Source organism: Xenopus laevis, chromosome 4S (genome assembly GCF_017654675.1).
Source record: "Xenopus laevis strain J_2021 chromosome 4S, Xenopus_laevis_v10.1, whole genome shotgun sequence".
NCBI lineage: Eukaryota > Metazoa > Chordata > Amphibia > Anura > Pipidae > Xenopus > Xenopus laevis.
This window is the reverse complement of record NC_054378.1, coordinates 77651044-77664313: the sequence shown is the minus strand read 5'-3', so window position 1 is coordinate 77664313 and position 13270 is coordinate 77651044. Positions and strand designations below refer to the sequence as shown.

The 13270-nt window shown below is 37.8% G+C and overlaps 1 protein-coding gene across 1 annotated transcript in view; it reads left to right on the top strand.

The window, feature by feature from the left end:
- Positions 1 to 13270, top strand: part of rabgap1l.S (RAB GTPase activating protein 1-like S homeolog) — a gene marked incomplete at its 5' end in the record, with an annotated part of 148777 nt that overhangs the window by 18990 nt on the left and 116517 nt on the right. The window contains 2 exon segments of the mRNA NM_001096453.1: positions 8627 to 8693; positions 11384 to 11486. Coding sequence (NP_001089922.1) covers positions 8627 to 8693; positions 11384 to 11486 — 170 coding nt within the window.

Below are 13270 nucleotides of genomic sequence, written 5' to 3'. Positions count from 1 at the left end.
GAGGGACAGGGGGTTGAGTGGTCAAAAGAGGGACAGTTGGGAGGTATGCAAGTGCCACCTAGCTGTGTGAGCTTTTTCACATTCTGTCTAAATAACAATAATAATTCCGTGTCCGTAAACATCACCTGAGTGATGTTTTTACAGCAGCAATAATATATTCCGTATCCACTACTGTATACGTTGCCTTTGCAGGCATTGTTTGCCCAGTCTTTAACCAAGTGCCACCTAGCTGTGTGAGCTTTTTCACATTCCGTGTCCAGAAACATCACCTGAGTGACGTAGTGTGATTTCTGCCCTTTACAGCACAAAACGCAGCGCTGTGTCAACAATGTATTTTTCAGAAACATTTTTGCCCTTGATCCCCCTCTGGCATGCCACTGTCCAGGTTGTTGCACCCTTAAAACAACTTTAAAATCATTTTTCTGGCCAGAAATGTCTTTTCTAGCTTTTAAAATTCGCCTTCCCATTGAAATCTATGGGGTTCGCGACGTTCGCGAACCGTTCGCATTTTTGTCCGGAAGTTCGCGAACATTTTTTCCGACGTTCGCTACATCCCAACCTATCAGCAGAAAACTGCACTGAACTGGGGTTCTGCCAGCGAGCATCACATAACGATCGTCTTCTTCACTTCTTCGTTCTTCATATATCACGGGGCAAATGCATTTGCAGTAGAATGAAATAGCCGACCTTTTCGTTAAAGTTCAGCTTTTCAAACTACTACACATGCCCAGTCACAAGAAAAAGCAGGAAAAGGATCGCTCTATGGTGCTCACTGGAAGAACCCCTGGCCAGTGCAGTTTTCTGCTGATGGGAGCACTGACCCAGGGTGTAAGATAAGTACAGGGTCGGACTGGGGGGCCCACCGGGACCACTGTCCAGGGCCCCCCGCCCGCTCCCCACCTGGCACGCATACGCGAATGGCGCCAAAACTTTATTTTTTTGGGGGGATTCAAAATATGGGGAGAGGGGGTATGGCCCGGCGGGGGCCCATGAGGGTTTTTTCCTTCCGGGCCAGTCCAACACTGTATAAGTAAATAAAATCACTTGGGGGATGCCTAACTTTCAGCACCCCAAGCAAAAAAAATTTCTATCTCCTTTAAGGTGAAGTGCACAACCTTATGGAGTATGCAGTATAGCACAAAATACATTACCAAACCATTACTAGATAACAAACAATCTCCTTGCATTGTAATGAGAAACTCATAATCAGGTACCAGGGTGATGCTCAGGCTGTGCAGAATTCTCATACAGCAGCCATCTTGGCATGCACCATGTGATCTGCAGGGCTTTACTATAAACCTCAGCTAATCTGCAGGGAAAACTCAATAAAGTTGCTGCACAACACACAGTAACTACAGCAGAGCATATACAACATATTGCAGAGGAGAAATTAACTTCTAGAACAGAATATTATAATTTTTCTTTAAAAATCTGATTTTTGCCGGCAAATAGTACAAAATCGTCAGAAATCAGGGGAATGCATTAAATGGACGGCAGACCTGCATCTGCTTCTAATGCATGGTCAACATGCATCTATTTGTTGGACCATGGATGAACACAGGTGTATTTGGCCCTTTTAATAGGATAAAAAATGTTCCACCACATGAAAAATATAGACAGTCAAGTAACTTAAATAATCATTTCATTTCCAGTAGCTTGGAAAACAATGTCAAATGTAGCAGAATGTTTTTGTGATAAAAACACAGTCATTCTTCATATATATATATATATATATATATATATATATATATATATATATATATATATATATATATATATATATATATATATATATATATATATATATATATATATATATGCCCTAGGAGAGACTGGTTTTATTAGAAAATCATTAAAGATTCTTTTTGTGTTTTCATTTGTGAGTGAATTGGTTATAATTATTACTAGATGCATTTAATCCGTGAAAAATTAATTTACAAGGCAGCAGATGTTTGATGTATCCTTCTTGGCTCAGACACTCAGCCATACAATTGTATTGAAATTAACTATTAATCATACTGTGAAACTCATCATATTTCTAGAGATACAGTACCAACACATTTTACGCTGGTCACATGTCACGCTTCACAAAAATGTGCCTGGGTCATCTCCATATTTTTCTTTGTTTTCATCCACTCAGTATAAACCCAACAAGCTTTAACATGTAAGTTTTCATGTCATAGTGACCTTTTGGTAAATTTATTATATAATTCTTTGTATTTTGAAGATAGCAATATAAGGCAATAAGCAGCTATGCTCTGTCCTATATATATCCTCTATTCCTTCTCTTCAGCAACCCATTATAGTTCATAAAAGGGGTTGATCATTGTTTTAAGGTTTTTATTTATCCATAGTTATAATCAATATAATAACAATAGGCATTGTTAAAACTGTATCATATAGGTCTTGTGCCTACACAAAGGTGTCTGTCTCAGGCCAACATCTAACCAGGGTCCCTATATTTAATTGAACTTTTGGGCTCAGTGCCTAGCAAACTATGTCTATATTATTACCAGAAGTCTATCATTTGCTAATTTGTCCCATTGTTGTTAGGGATGCACCGAATCCAGGATTCGGCCTTTTTCAGCAGGATTCGGATTCGGCTGAATCCTTCTGTCAGGCCAAATTTGAATCCTAATTTTCATATGTATTTTATTTACATATGCAAATTAGGGGCGGAGGGAAGACTTTTTGTCACAAAACAATGAAGTAAAAAATGTTTTCCCCTTCTCACCCCTAATTTGCATATGCATATGCAAATTAGGATTCGATTCGGTATTCGGCCGAATCTTCCGCGAAGGATTCGGGGTTTCGGCCGAATCCAAAATAGTGGATTCGGTGCATCCCTAATTGTTGTACTGTGGCAGATTGTAGACTCATCCACTTATTCACCATATTTTTTGCACAGAAAAGTAGTGCTCTCATCTAGGATCTGTTTATAATAAGGGGTGCTAGTTCATCCACTAGTCCCAGCAATACATACTTGGGAGACAATAATCCAGGTAACAGGATTTGGTTGGAAAGAAAATCTACTACTTTGGATTAAAAACAATATATTGTGGGGCATGACAACAATAAGTGAAAACAATTTGTCAACCAAATGATGTAGGTTCTATGTATTACTCTAATTTGCTTCATTTTACCTCTGGTAGAGAGTAGAAAACTATAGAAGTTTCCTGTCACATTCTTCCAAATTTCATCATCTAGGTGAGGGATATCTATGGATAGGGGATATCTTAGTCCTAGCTTTCACTAATGGAGCATCTAAAGAAGATATTAACACTTTTTATGTGTTTGACACAAACTTTTTAGAGTTTGTTTCCCACAGCCTGTCTTCGTGAGTGAGGTCTTGGCAAAATTCAAGAGCTGAATTGAGCAGTAAATGCATGACAGTAGGAGTTGGAGCGATAATATCCAGTATTTGGTTGATTCAGTTTAACTTGCTAGGGTCAAGGAAACTTCATTAAGCAGTAAGTCATTTTGCTGTTGGACCCCCAATCTTTGCCAGTAGATGCTTCTAATTTCGTCTTCTCGGCTTCACAAGGCAATGGCTGGTTGTAGGCTTTGTAAAAAGGTTGGTGGCTATTGCCCATATTGTCTGCAGCACAGACTAGTTTTCCTATATGAGGCATTACAGATGTGAATAGAGCTAATTGACATGCCTAATAATAAAGACAAGCGTTGGTGTGCAAATCCTACTTTGTCCTGGGGCAATAAACGTCACTCTTATTGGAAGAGTTGTAGGGAGATCCATATTGTGGCTTGTTGCAGCAAATAAAGAAATGCATGAAGATATATTCTTTTGAATAAATTGATTTTGCCCCCACACAATAAGTTGGAGACACACCCAGTGCCTGTGGTCTTAAAGTTTTGTATTTCTGGATCTATATTATTTGGAACATAATCAGAAATATTCATGGTGATAAACACAACCAAGTATTTGAACTTAGTTTATCCAGAGGTGTGGAAAGAAGGACGCAACTACAGGATTCCTGCTAATGTGCTATTTATTAGCCACACAACATGTTTCGGACAGCATGTGTCCTTTCTCAAGTGTGAACACAAGTGAAAAGCATACAACATATAAAGCCACACAGTGGAGTAAAAACACACCCACTTCCACCTGGCACCTAACTAAGTATCAATTAGGCACAGAAATAAGATGCACTGTGTTAGTGTCAATATAAATATATAACGTTGCAAAATGTCATACAGATACCGGTTGACTCTGAAAAGGATCCTGAAAGTTAAAGAACATAACATTTAGACTGTGATTAAAATATATAAAGTGCATATCCATATATAAACAGTAAAAACCGTTTTAAAATGATTAAAACCAATAGAAACTTGATATAAGGAGTAAGAACTGCCCACACAGGGCCTACTTACCCTCAGACGCATGCAGCCTTACATAATAACAATATATATGCTGTCCCTGCCCAACTTTAAATACAAGGCAATAGCTCTTACCCTTGTGTGGAAAACGTAAGTTTTCAAAATCTGAAAAGAGAAAATTGTATTAAAATGGATTATAGGAACGGTGTTAAGCTCCAATGGTCATTTAGACCCATAGGTAGCAAAGTATTCATTTTTTTAATCCATTTAGCCTCTTGTTGAAGCAATAATTTCTGTAAATTGCCACCTCTTTTTGGCAATGTAATGTTTTCCAAAACTTTTAACCCCACAATTGATAATCCTGCTATTGTAACCTTTGAAAACGTTATTCGGAAAGAGGTTCAAAAAATATGGGATATAAGGGGTGCCCGCTCTTATGAGCCTAACCTTACTAGAAAGGAAAAAGAGGCACTACATTCCCTTACTAATAATCCCTTAATTATAATTAGACCTGCCGATAAAGGGGGAGCAATCGTGGTAATGAATAAAATTCAATATTTGGAGGAAGCGTATAAACAACTATCTGTACTAGAACATTATGAAGCAATTTCTATAGACCCTGTTTTGTCCATTAAACATGAGGTAGATCATTTGGTTACTGAAGCATGGGAACAGGGCGTAATTAATTTTCTCATTACTGACCATCCGCGTACACCAATTCTACATTTACTTCCCAAGATTCACAAATCCCTAGTAGATCCACCAGGACGCCCGATCATTTCTGGGATTGGTTCTGTATTAGAACCGCTATCAAAGTTGGTTGATGAATATTTGCAACCCATAGTATGTTGTATACCAACTTGTTTACGTGATACCACTGATCTACTTAGACAATTGAATAATTTAATCTTGCCCAATCAAGATTTACACCTCTGTAGCATAGACATACAGAGCCTATACACCTCTATTCCCCAGAATGAAGGATTACAGTGTGTAGAGGCTTCCCTGTTAGAAACTAACATAGAACATCATTTAATGTTCTTTCTGCTGGACTGCCTTGCATTGGTGTTACAAAAAAACTATTTTAGATTTGAGGATAAATACTATTGGCAACGCCAAGGCACGTCTATGGGTGCGTCCGTAGCTCCTTCCCTTGCCAATATTTTCGTACACCATTTGGAACAAAAAATTTTTCTAAAGGGTCCCTATAATAAATACATCTTTAAGTATTGGCGCTATGTGGACGACATTCTTATTTTATGGCAGGGCTCTGAAGAGGATTTTAATAACATGCTATCTTCAGTTAACCTATTCCACCCTACCATAAAGTTTACGGGAGAATGGTCCAGCACTTCATTAAATTTCTTGGACGTTAAATTTAGGATTAGCGACAATGTCATTACCTCTGAAATGTATTCAAAACCTACAGATCGCAATACCCTTTTGCTCCACACGAGCTACCATAATCCACGTATTTTGAATGCTATACCAAAGAGTCAGTATCTACGTGCACGCCGCATAGCAACTACTAACACTGAGTATAAGAAGGCGGCTGATTCTCTTACACATAAATTTGTTAAACGTGGTTATCAGGTTTCTAAATTGCGTTCAATACAGAATGACATTGATAAAATGGATCGACAGGCATTGTTGAAACAGTCTAATAATAAACGACAAAAGTCTGATCGAATCCCTTTTGTGTCCAAATATGGCAGACAGAGTAAACAAATTGAAAATCTTGTCCAAAAATATTGGCCCATTCTACAACAGGACCCTAAGTACGGTGCCCTCTTTAAGTCCAGTCCCATATTCAGCTATACAAGAGGTCGTAACTTCAGAGATATTCTCTGTCCCTCTGATATTGCCCCACAAAAAAAGGACAAATTATTTTGGGGTCCTCCGAAAAGAGGAACATTTGCTTGTTTGAATTGCATTTGTTGCTCCGCTATTATTAGAGGGGATACAGTCAACCACCCTACTAAAGGGACGCCTATTCGTCTTCATAATTTCTCTACTTGTGAAACAAAAAATGTAGTTTATATGCTGAAATGCCCCTGTGGAATGGCATACATTGGACAAACTTGCCGAGCGGTTAAAGAACGCATTAAGGAACACAGGGGCAATATTAGAAATTTTAAAGCAGGTACTCAATCTGATACACCTGTATCAAGGCATTTTGCCTCGCTGGGACATAACCATATGCAATTAAAATGGCTAGTTTTGGAAAACATTACATTGCCAAAAAGAGGTGGCAATTTACAGAAATTATTGCTTCAACAAGAGGCTAAATGGATTAAAAAAATGAATACTTTGCTACCTATGGGTCTAAATGACCATTGGAGCTTAACACCGTTCCTATAATCCATTTTAATACAATTTTCTCTTTTCAGATTTTGAAAACTTACGTTTTCCACACAAGGGTAAGAGCTATTGCCTTGTATTTAAAGTTGGGCAGGGACAGCATATATATTGTTATTATGTAAGGCTGGATGCGTCTGAGGGTAAGTAGGCCCTGTGTGGGCAGTTCTTACTCCTTATATCAAGTTTCTATTGGTTTTAATCATTTTAAAACGGTTTTTACTGTTTATATATGGATATGCACTTTATATATTTTAATCACAGTCTAAATGTTATGTTCTTTAACTTTCAGGATCCTTTTCAGAGTCAACCGGTATCTGTATGACATTTTGCAACGTTATATTTTTATATTGACACTAACACAGTGCATCTTATTTCTGTGCCTAATTGATACTTAGTTAGGTGCCAGGTGGAAGTGGGTGTGTTTTTACTCCACTGTGTGGCTTTATATGTTGTATGCTTTTCACTTGTGTTCACACTTGAGAAAGGACACATGCTGTCCGAAACATGTTGTGTGGCTAATAAATAGCACATTAGCAGGAATCCTGTAGTTGCGTCCTTCTTTCCACACCTCTGGATAAACTATATCGTTGTTTGCGGTGCTAAGACGGAGCACCTGTGGAATATTGTAAGGACTTTGATTTACTTCACATTGTGTGAAGTAAATCTTGTGTACAAGTATTTGAACTTGTACGTGTAACCCTGAACACCACCCTCTCCAGGCCAGGCATCCAAAGACAACAGAATTAATCCCTTTGCAGGAGAACCTTAGATGAAAGTCCATTTTTCAGAACAATCATCTCCAACACAAAGCCAGACTAACACTGGAGTGACTCAGGAAAGTGAAGGCTAAGTGAAAGTCCTACGACAGCCCAGTCAAAGCTATAATCAAATCCATTTGTTGCACTGTTTGAAAAAAGAAATGCATAATTTTCATTAAACTAACCTGGAAAATATGGAGCAAATCTCTGAAAGAATGAAACAAAATCATTAATTGAGCTGTAAAATGTTAAAATGCAGGAGTTGAATACAATATTATTATTATAATATTAATATTATGATTATTCCTATTAGCATTTAATTATAATGTGGATATTTTGCAGCACTGTACTATAGATGGTTGTATACATACAAATAGAGCAGGGAGAAGGTTGTATTAGACACAAAAGTCTGCCAGATGTTGATTGAGCAAGTTTAAAAAAAAATCTGACCACCTGTATTTTCAGCGAGTGATCCTAGACCTAGGGCCCAACAATTGGATCAGCCCGATATATCTCCCACCTCAAGGCCCATGACCTTGCCAAACAAGCCAATCTCTGTGTCTATTACTACCTTTACAATGGTCTGAAGGGGTATAAAGTAATGGCTGAAAATCTTCCCTTCACACTGCCTAAAATAAAACTCACCTTGATAAATTCACCATTTATGTTACACTGCTTCTTATACCATTTTCTCGCCTAATTTTGTTTTACAGAACATAATAAATAGGTCCCTTGTAAGTAAATAACCCTCGAAAAGTCTAATTTCAAATGTGAAGTACCCTTCGCAACCTGCCCCATAAAAAGCACTCCTACTTTTTTCATAATTAATGGACATAAATTTATAGGTAAATTGCTTTTGATTTTATTTTGCATCTTCTATTGAGTTTTGCCATTTTTATCAAGTTGACCTCCCCTTAATTGGAATTCACGTTTACTAAAAATGCTTTGCCATGTGAGATATTGCAGATAAATGTCTTAAGGAAAATATATTGAACCTTCCACTGTGCTTGGCTGAGCCCCTGCAGTCCTACATATGAGTGTGCTTGCCATGTGCAACTGCCCTACTTCAGTTACCTTTTAACGCCTATAGTATATTGCATTGAAAACATGGCATCCATGTTTATTTTAACTTTTTAATACAGACTGGATTTATATAATCTTTATTTCTTTAGATGCTTTGGAATGCTGCTGAGTCCAGGCAGGAATGTGAAGAACAGTGACATGCACTTACTTGATATGGTAAAATCATTTTCCTGTCAGTTATGTGTTTAGGGTATTCTAATCCTTTTATGGATGGTTCAGACTAGTGTTCTACATTTTTTTTTTTTAAATTCAGGGTTTATTTTCAAACCGATTGCAATGTACTACAAAGCACAGAAACATTTAGAGACTATGCATTTATACAAGGTTACAGGATTTAGTACATGACGTTATACATGTCTGGTTCAAGACGTGTGGACTGCCACAACATTGTCCAATTTGAAATGATGATTTACGGAAAAAGAGGCAATGCATGAACTTTGGCCATGCATGTTTTTTTTTTTGGGGGGGGGAGAGTTGTGTGAAGCCATCCTATTAATTAATACATAATCAGGCAGTATATCTTAGTTGTGCATGTATATAAGTGATTTTATTATTTTAGCAAAGTATGTTGGTTCATTTGCTCTTAAAGGAGAAGGAAAGGCTTGGTGCACTTGGGGGTGCCAAATGTTAGGCACCCCAAGTGATTGTATATACTTAACCTGAAACCCCGGGCCGGTGCTCCTATGAGCAGAAAACTGCAGCGGCCTGGGGTTATACCAATGAGAACCATGGAGCGATCTTCTTCCATCTTCCTCTTTCATTGTGCGGCTGCGCACTGCGAATATGTTTGCCCTGGGAAATTTGAAGAAAGAAGAAGGTGGAAGAAGATCGCTCTGTGGTGCTCACTGGTATAATCCCGGGCTTGTGCAGTTTTCTGCTGATAGGAGCACTGGCCCGGGGTTTCAGGTAAGTCAATGCAATCACTTGGGGGTGCCTAACATTTGGCACCCCCAAGTGCACCAAGCCTTTCCTTCTCCTTTAAATGCATATTATCTATCAGCAGGATTGATTTTTATAGCTGATTATTTTAGAAAATCCTGGAATGAGCACACACTTCTGCGACACACCAATTTGGATAAAATTCGATCTTTATTCCATGAATTTAAAACAGATATAGGACATAAAAACAGATGAAGGACATACCATTCATGGAATAAAGATCAAATTTTATCCGAATTGGTGTGTTGCAGGAGTGCATGCTCATTCCAGGATTTCCTTGCATCTCACCCTAAGCTACGGGTTCGGGATGCTGCACACGGCCACCTATCCTCATTGGTGAGTGCGAACTACCTATATATTGTTTGATTAAATGTGCCGAGAAGGCTGACCCCTCTAGAGACTTGCTTTGCACCCAGGTCAATTTTTATACTTGGTGAGCTTTGGTTTTTTTATTAGAAATTGCTGAGTATTTAACACTCTGATAGCGCCGCGGGTTTTTCTTGTTTTATTATTTTAGACCAGCATTTCTGTACCTTATTACAAGGCCAGTGCATGTGGATGAATGAGCCCTGTTCAGTAATGCATTTAAAGCTGTAACAGCTTAAATGGTAGTTAGTTGTCTTTTTTAACTTTTTGCTAAAGGAATTGTTCAGTGTAAAAAAAAACAAGGCAAATAGATAGGCTGTGCAAAATAAAAATGTTTCCAATATAGTTAGTTAGCCACAAATGTAATATATAAAGTCTTGAGTGACTGGATGTCTAATATAATAGCCAGAACACTTCTTCCTGCTTTGCTGCTGTCTTGGTTTCCACTGATTGGTTATCAGGCAATAACCAATCAGAGATTTGAGGGGGGGCCACATAGGTCATAACTGTTTGCTTTTGGATCTGAGCTGCATGATAAGGATCAATTGCAAACTCACTGAACAGTTATGTCCCAAGTGGCCCCCCTTAAAGTCCTTGACTAACTGGCCATAGACTCACAAATTCGATCTTGCGAATCCTCGATTCGTTCGATTTTCCGATAGTGTTTGGAGTGTTCCGACATTTATCTTGCCATGCCGATCGATTGTTCAGTCGATCGGACAGGTTCGAAAATTTTTGTCGGCTGCAGATCAGATCTCTACATGTATTGCCAATCAGATGATTTTCAGTGGGAGGCCGTCACCTGCTTGGTCGGACATAAACTTTTGTACGATTGCTGTAGGGTGAGAACATCAGCTGATCTGTTCTTTTTCTGCTTTATTTGGTCTGAATGGTTAGTGGCAGGTCGGAAGATGAGGATGTACGATCCTTCGTCCGATATTGAGGTAAAATCTTTGCGTCTATGGCCAGCTTTAGAGAGCTGAAAAGCAAAGTTCTGTTATGTTGGTCATCCAGTCACTCCAGCCTTTATGGATTACATTTTTGGCTAACTAATTATATTAGAAACATTTTTTATTTTGCACAGTATATACGTATCAGTACTATTTTTTAATTTTTACACTGAACTGTTCCTTTGACTGTTTTTCATCAACAAGGCCAGGTCCTGTTCTCATTTATCCATTCAAACTGAGCCGGTACTGTGTATGCCTTACCTCTCCTGCTTTATTTGAATATCTTTGATAGGATTGGCTGGCTAGAATCAGCCAGTCAGATCAATGAAATGCAAATGAAGCAGGCAAGGGATAACATGTCTTGTTGTTTTAGTGGCGTTGATCCACAGATCCCTAATTTGTTAATATTAAATTGACGCTGCATGGGAAGCATCATGTGAAGCTGCATGGGAAGTTGTAATTTGTTCTTTAAATGTAAAGTTATTGCTAGCCATTAAATTAGTGAAATGGTTTTATTTTACCTTTTTAACACCTAATATAATGTAAGTATTTTAAGAAGTGCTCTAATTCCTCCTCTTCCCTCATTTACAGGAGTCCATGGGGAAAAGCACTGATTGTAAGGCATATGTGATTACAGGAATTTGGAACCCTAATATACAAGCTCTTCAAGCACTAAATGAAGAAACTCCAAAGGGTAATGCTTTACTCTAAATCTCCGCTCCTCAGTGACGTTAACTCTCCTATATTTAACAAGAGTGTATACATTATTTCCTATATATATCTTATGATGCAGCGTCATAGGACGTTTTTTCATCAATGTTCAAATTAATATTTTTCACACAATTACATTTTTTTTGTACTACAACTCATGAACATGAAAACTTGCTCCCAAAACTTGAATATTCAGTATTTATAAGCACAAAAAATTAAAACTGAATATAAAATTTCAGCATGTGACAGCTTGAGAGTCCATATAGAAGTCAATTGAAGTTGTCCTAGGCTAAATGTAAGCAGTTTTTTTCAGTTTATAGACCTATTGAAAATGATGAGTAGAATATGAATTTGATACATTTGAGTGTTTTTTTAGTTATTTTTTTCAATCAAGTTTCTGTAAAAAAATTCACAAATTCAAATTTTGATAAATAGACCTCCTAATGTATTGCTGACCACTGCATCTTACTTAGAAATGAAGTATTAAAGCAAATGATTAGTCTCCATTGAGAGAACTTTTAGGTCATATGATGCCCTGCTGGGACATACTGGATTATACATCCACGCTGTCTTGGGGTATGTGCCTATGAGCGCCACACCACCAACTTCTGGTTATTGCCAGTATTGCTTTATGGCTATCTACGTGCCAAAGACACAGAAAACACCACAGGGAGGAACCAAAAGATTGCAGTACTTCCCCTAAGGATGCACCGAATCCAGGATTCGGTTCGGGATTCAGCCAGAACTCGGCCTTTTTCAGCAGGATTTGGATTCGGCCGAATCCTTCTGGCTGGCCGAACCGAATACTAATCCTAATTTGCATATTTAAATTAGGGGCGGGAAGGGAAATCGCATGACTTTTTGCCACAAAACAAGGAAGTAAAAAATATTTTCCCCTTCCTACCCCTAATTTGCATATGCATATGCTGAATATTTCGAAAAGGATTCGGGAGTTCGGCTGAATCCAAAATAGGGGATTCGTTGCATTCCTAACTTCACCACATATAACCCATACATATATATTTATATATATATATATTTTTATTAGCAATGAGGACCTTAAGCCTGGAGTCCATGTTAGAGATTCACTGGGGTATGCCCATGATTAATACCCCTCTGTGAATTTGAGTTTCATTGTCCTTTAGTGCTAAAGGCGGGTTTTCACCTTTGTAATTTGTGAGCAAACACCAATCCAATGACATGGCACATGTCGTCACATGGGGTGAAATTTGTTCGGTGCTCTGTCTGTACTGGAACAATGTGCAGATCTCACTGGATTTTGTTTGTGGCTTGGACATGGTACTGTAATCGGTGTGGCCAGCTTTTAATGTATTTATCTATTTTATGTGGCCAGCTTTTAATGTATTTATCTATTTTATTGAATGCTTTTTTTCATCACTTAGAGGGCCCCAGAATTTGCCTTGTATTCATGCTGACATAACAAATGTATATATTTTTAATTTTTATACTGTGGAAGCCCTTGACATAGCAAGCTACAACCCTATGTGCAATTCTTCCCAAAAGCAAACCTATAGAGGGACAAGAGTTAACACAATTTTGTGTGTATTTATTAAAGAAAAAATATCTTGAATGGGTTATGTTATTCCATTCATTTTCAAGCAACATGAAAACTGTGATTGGTATAAATATTGCTGGAAAAAAGCACTGAATTTCAGCTTGCTTAAATGAATGTTAAATTTTTTTTATTTTTCAGTTTCAACATTTTTAAAAAAAATCTAGACTAACAGCAGTAGATCTTGAAAACAA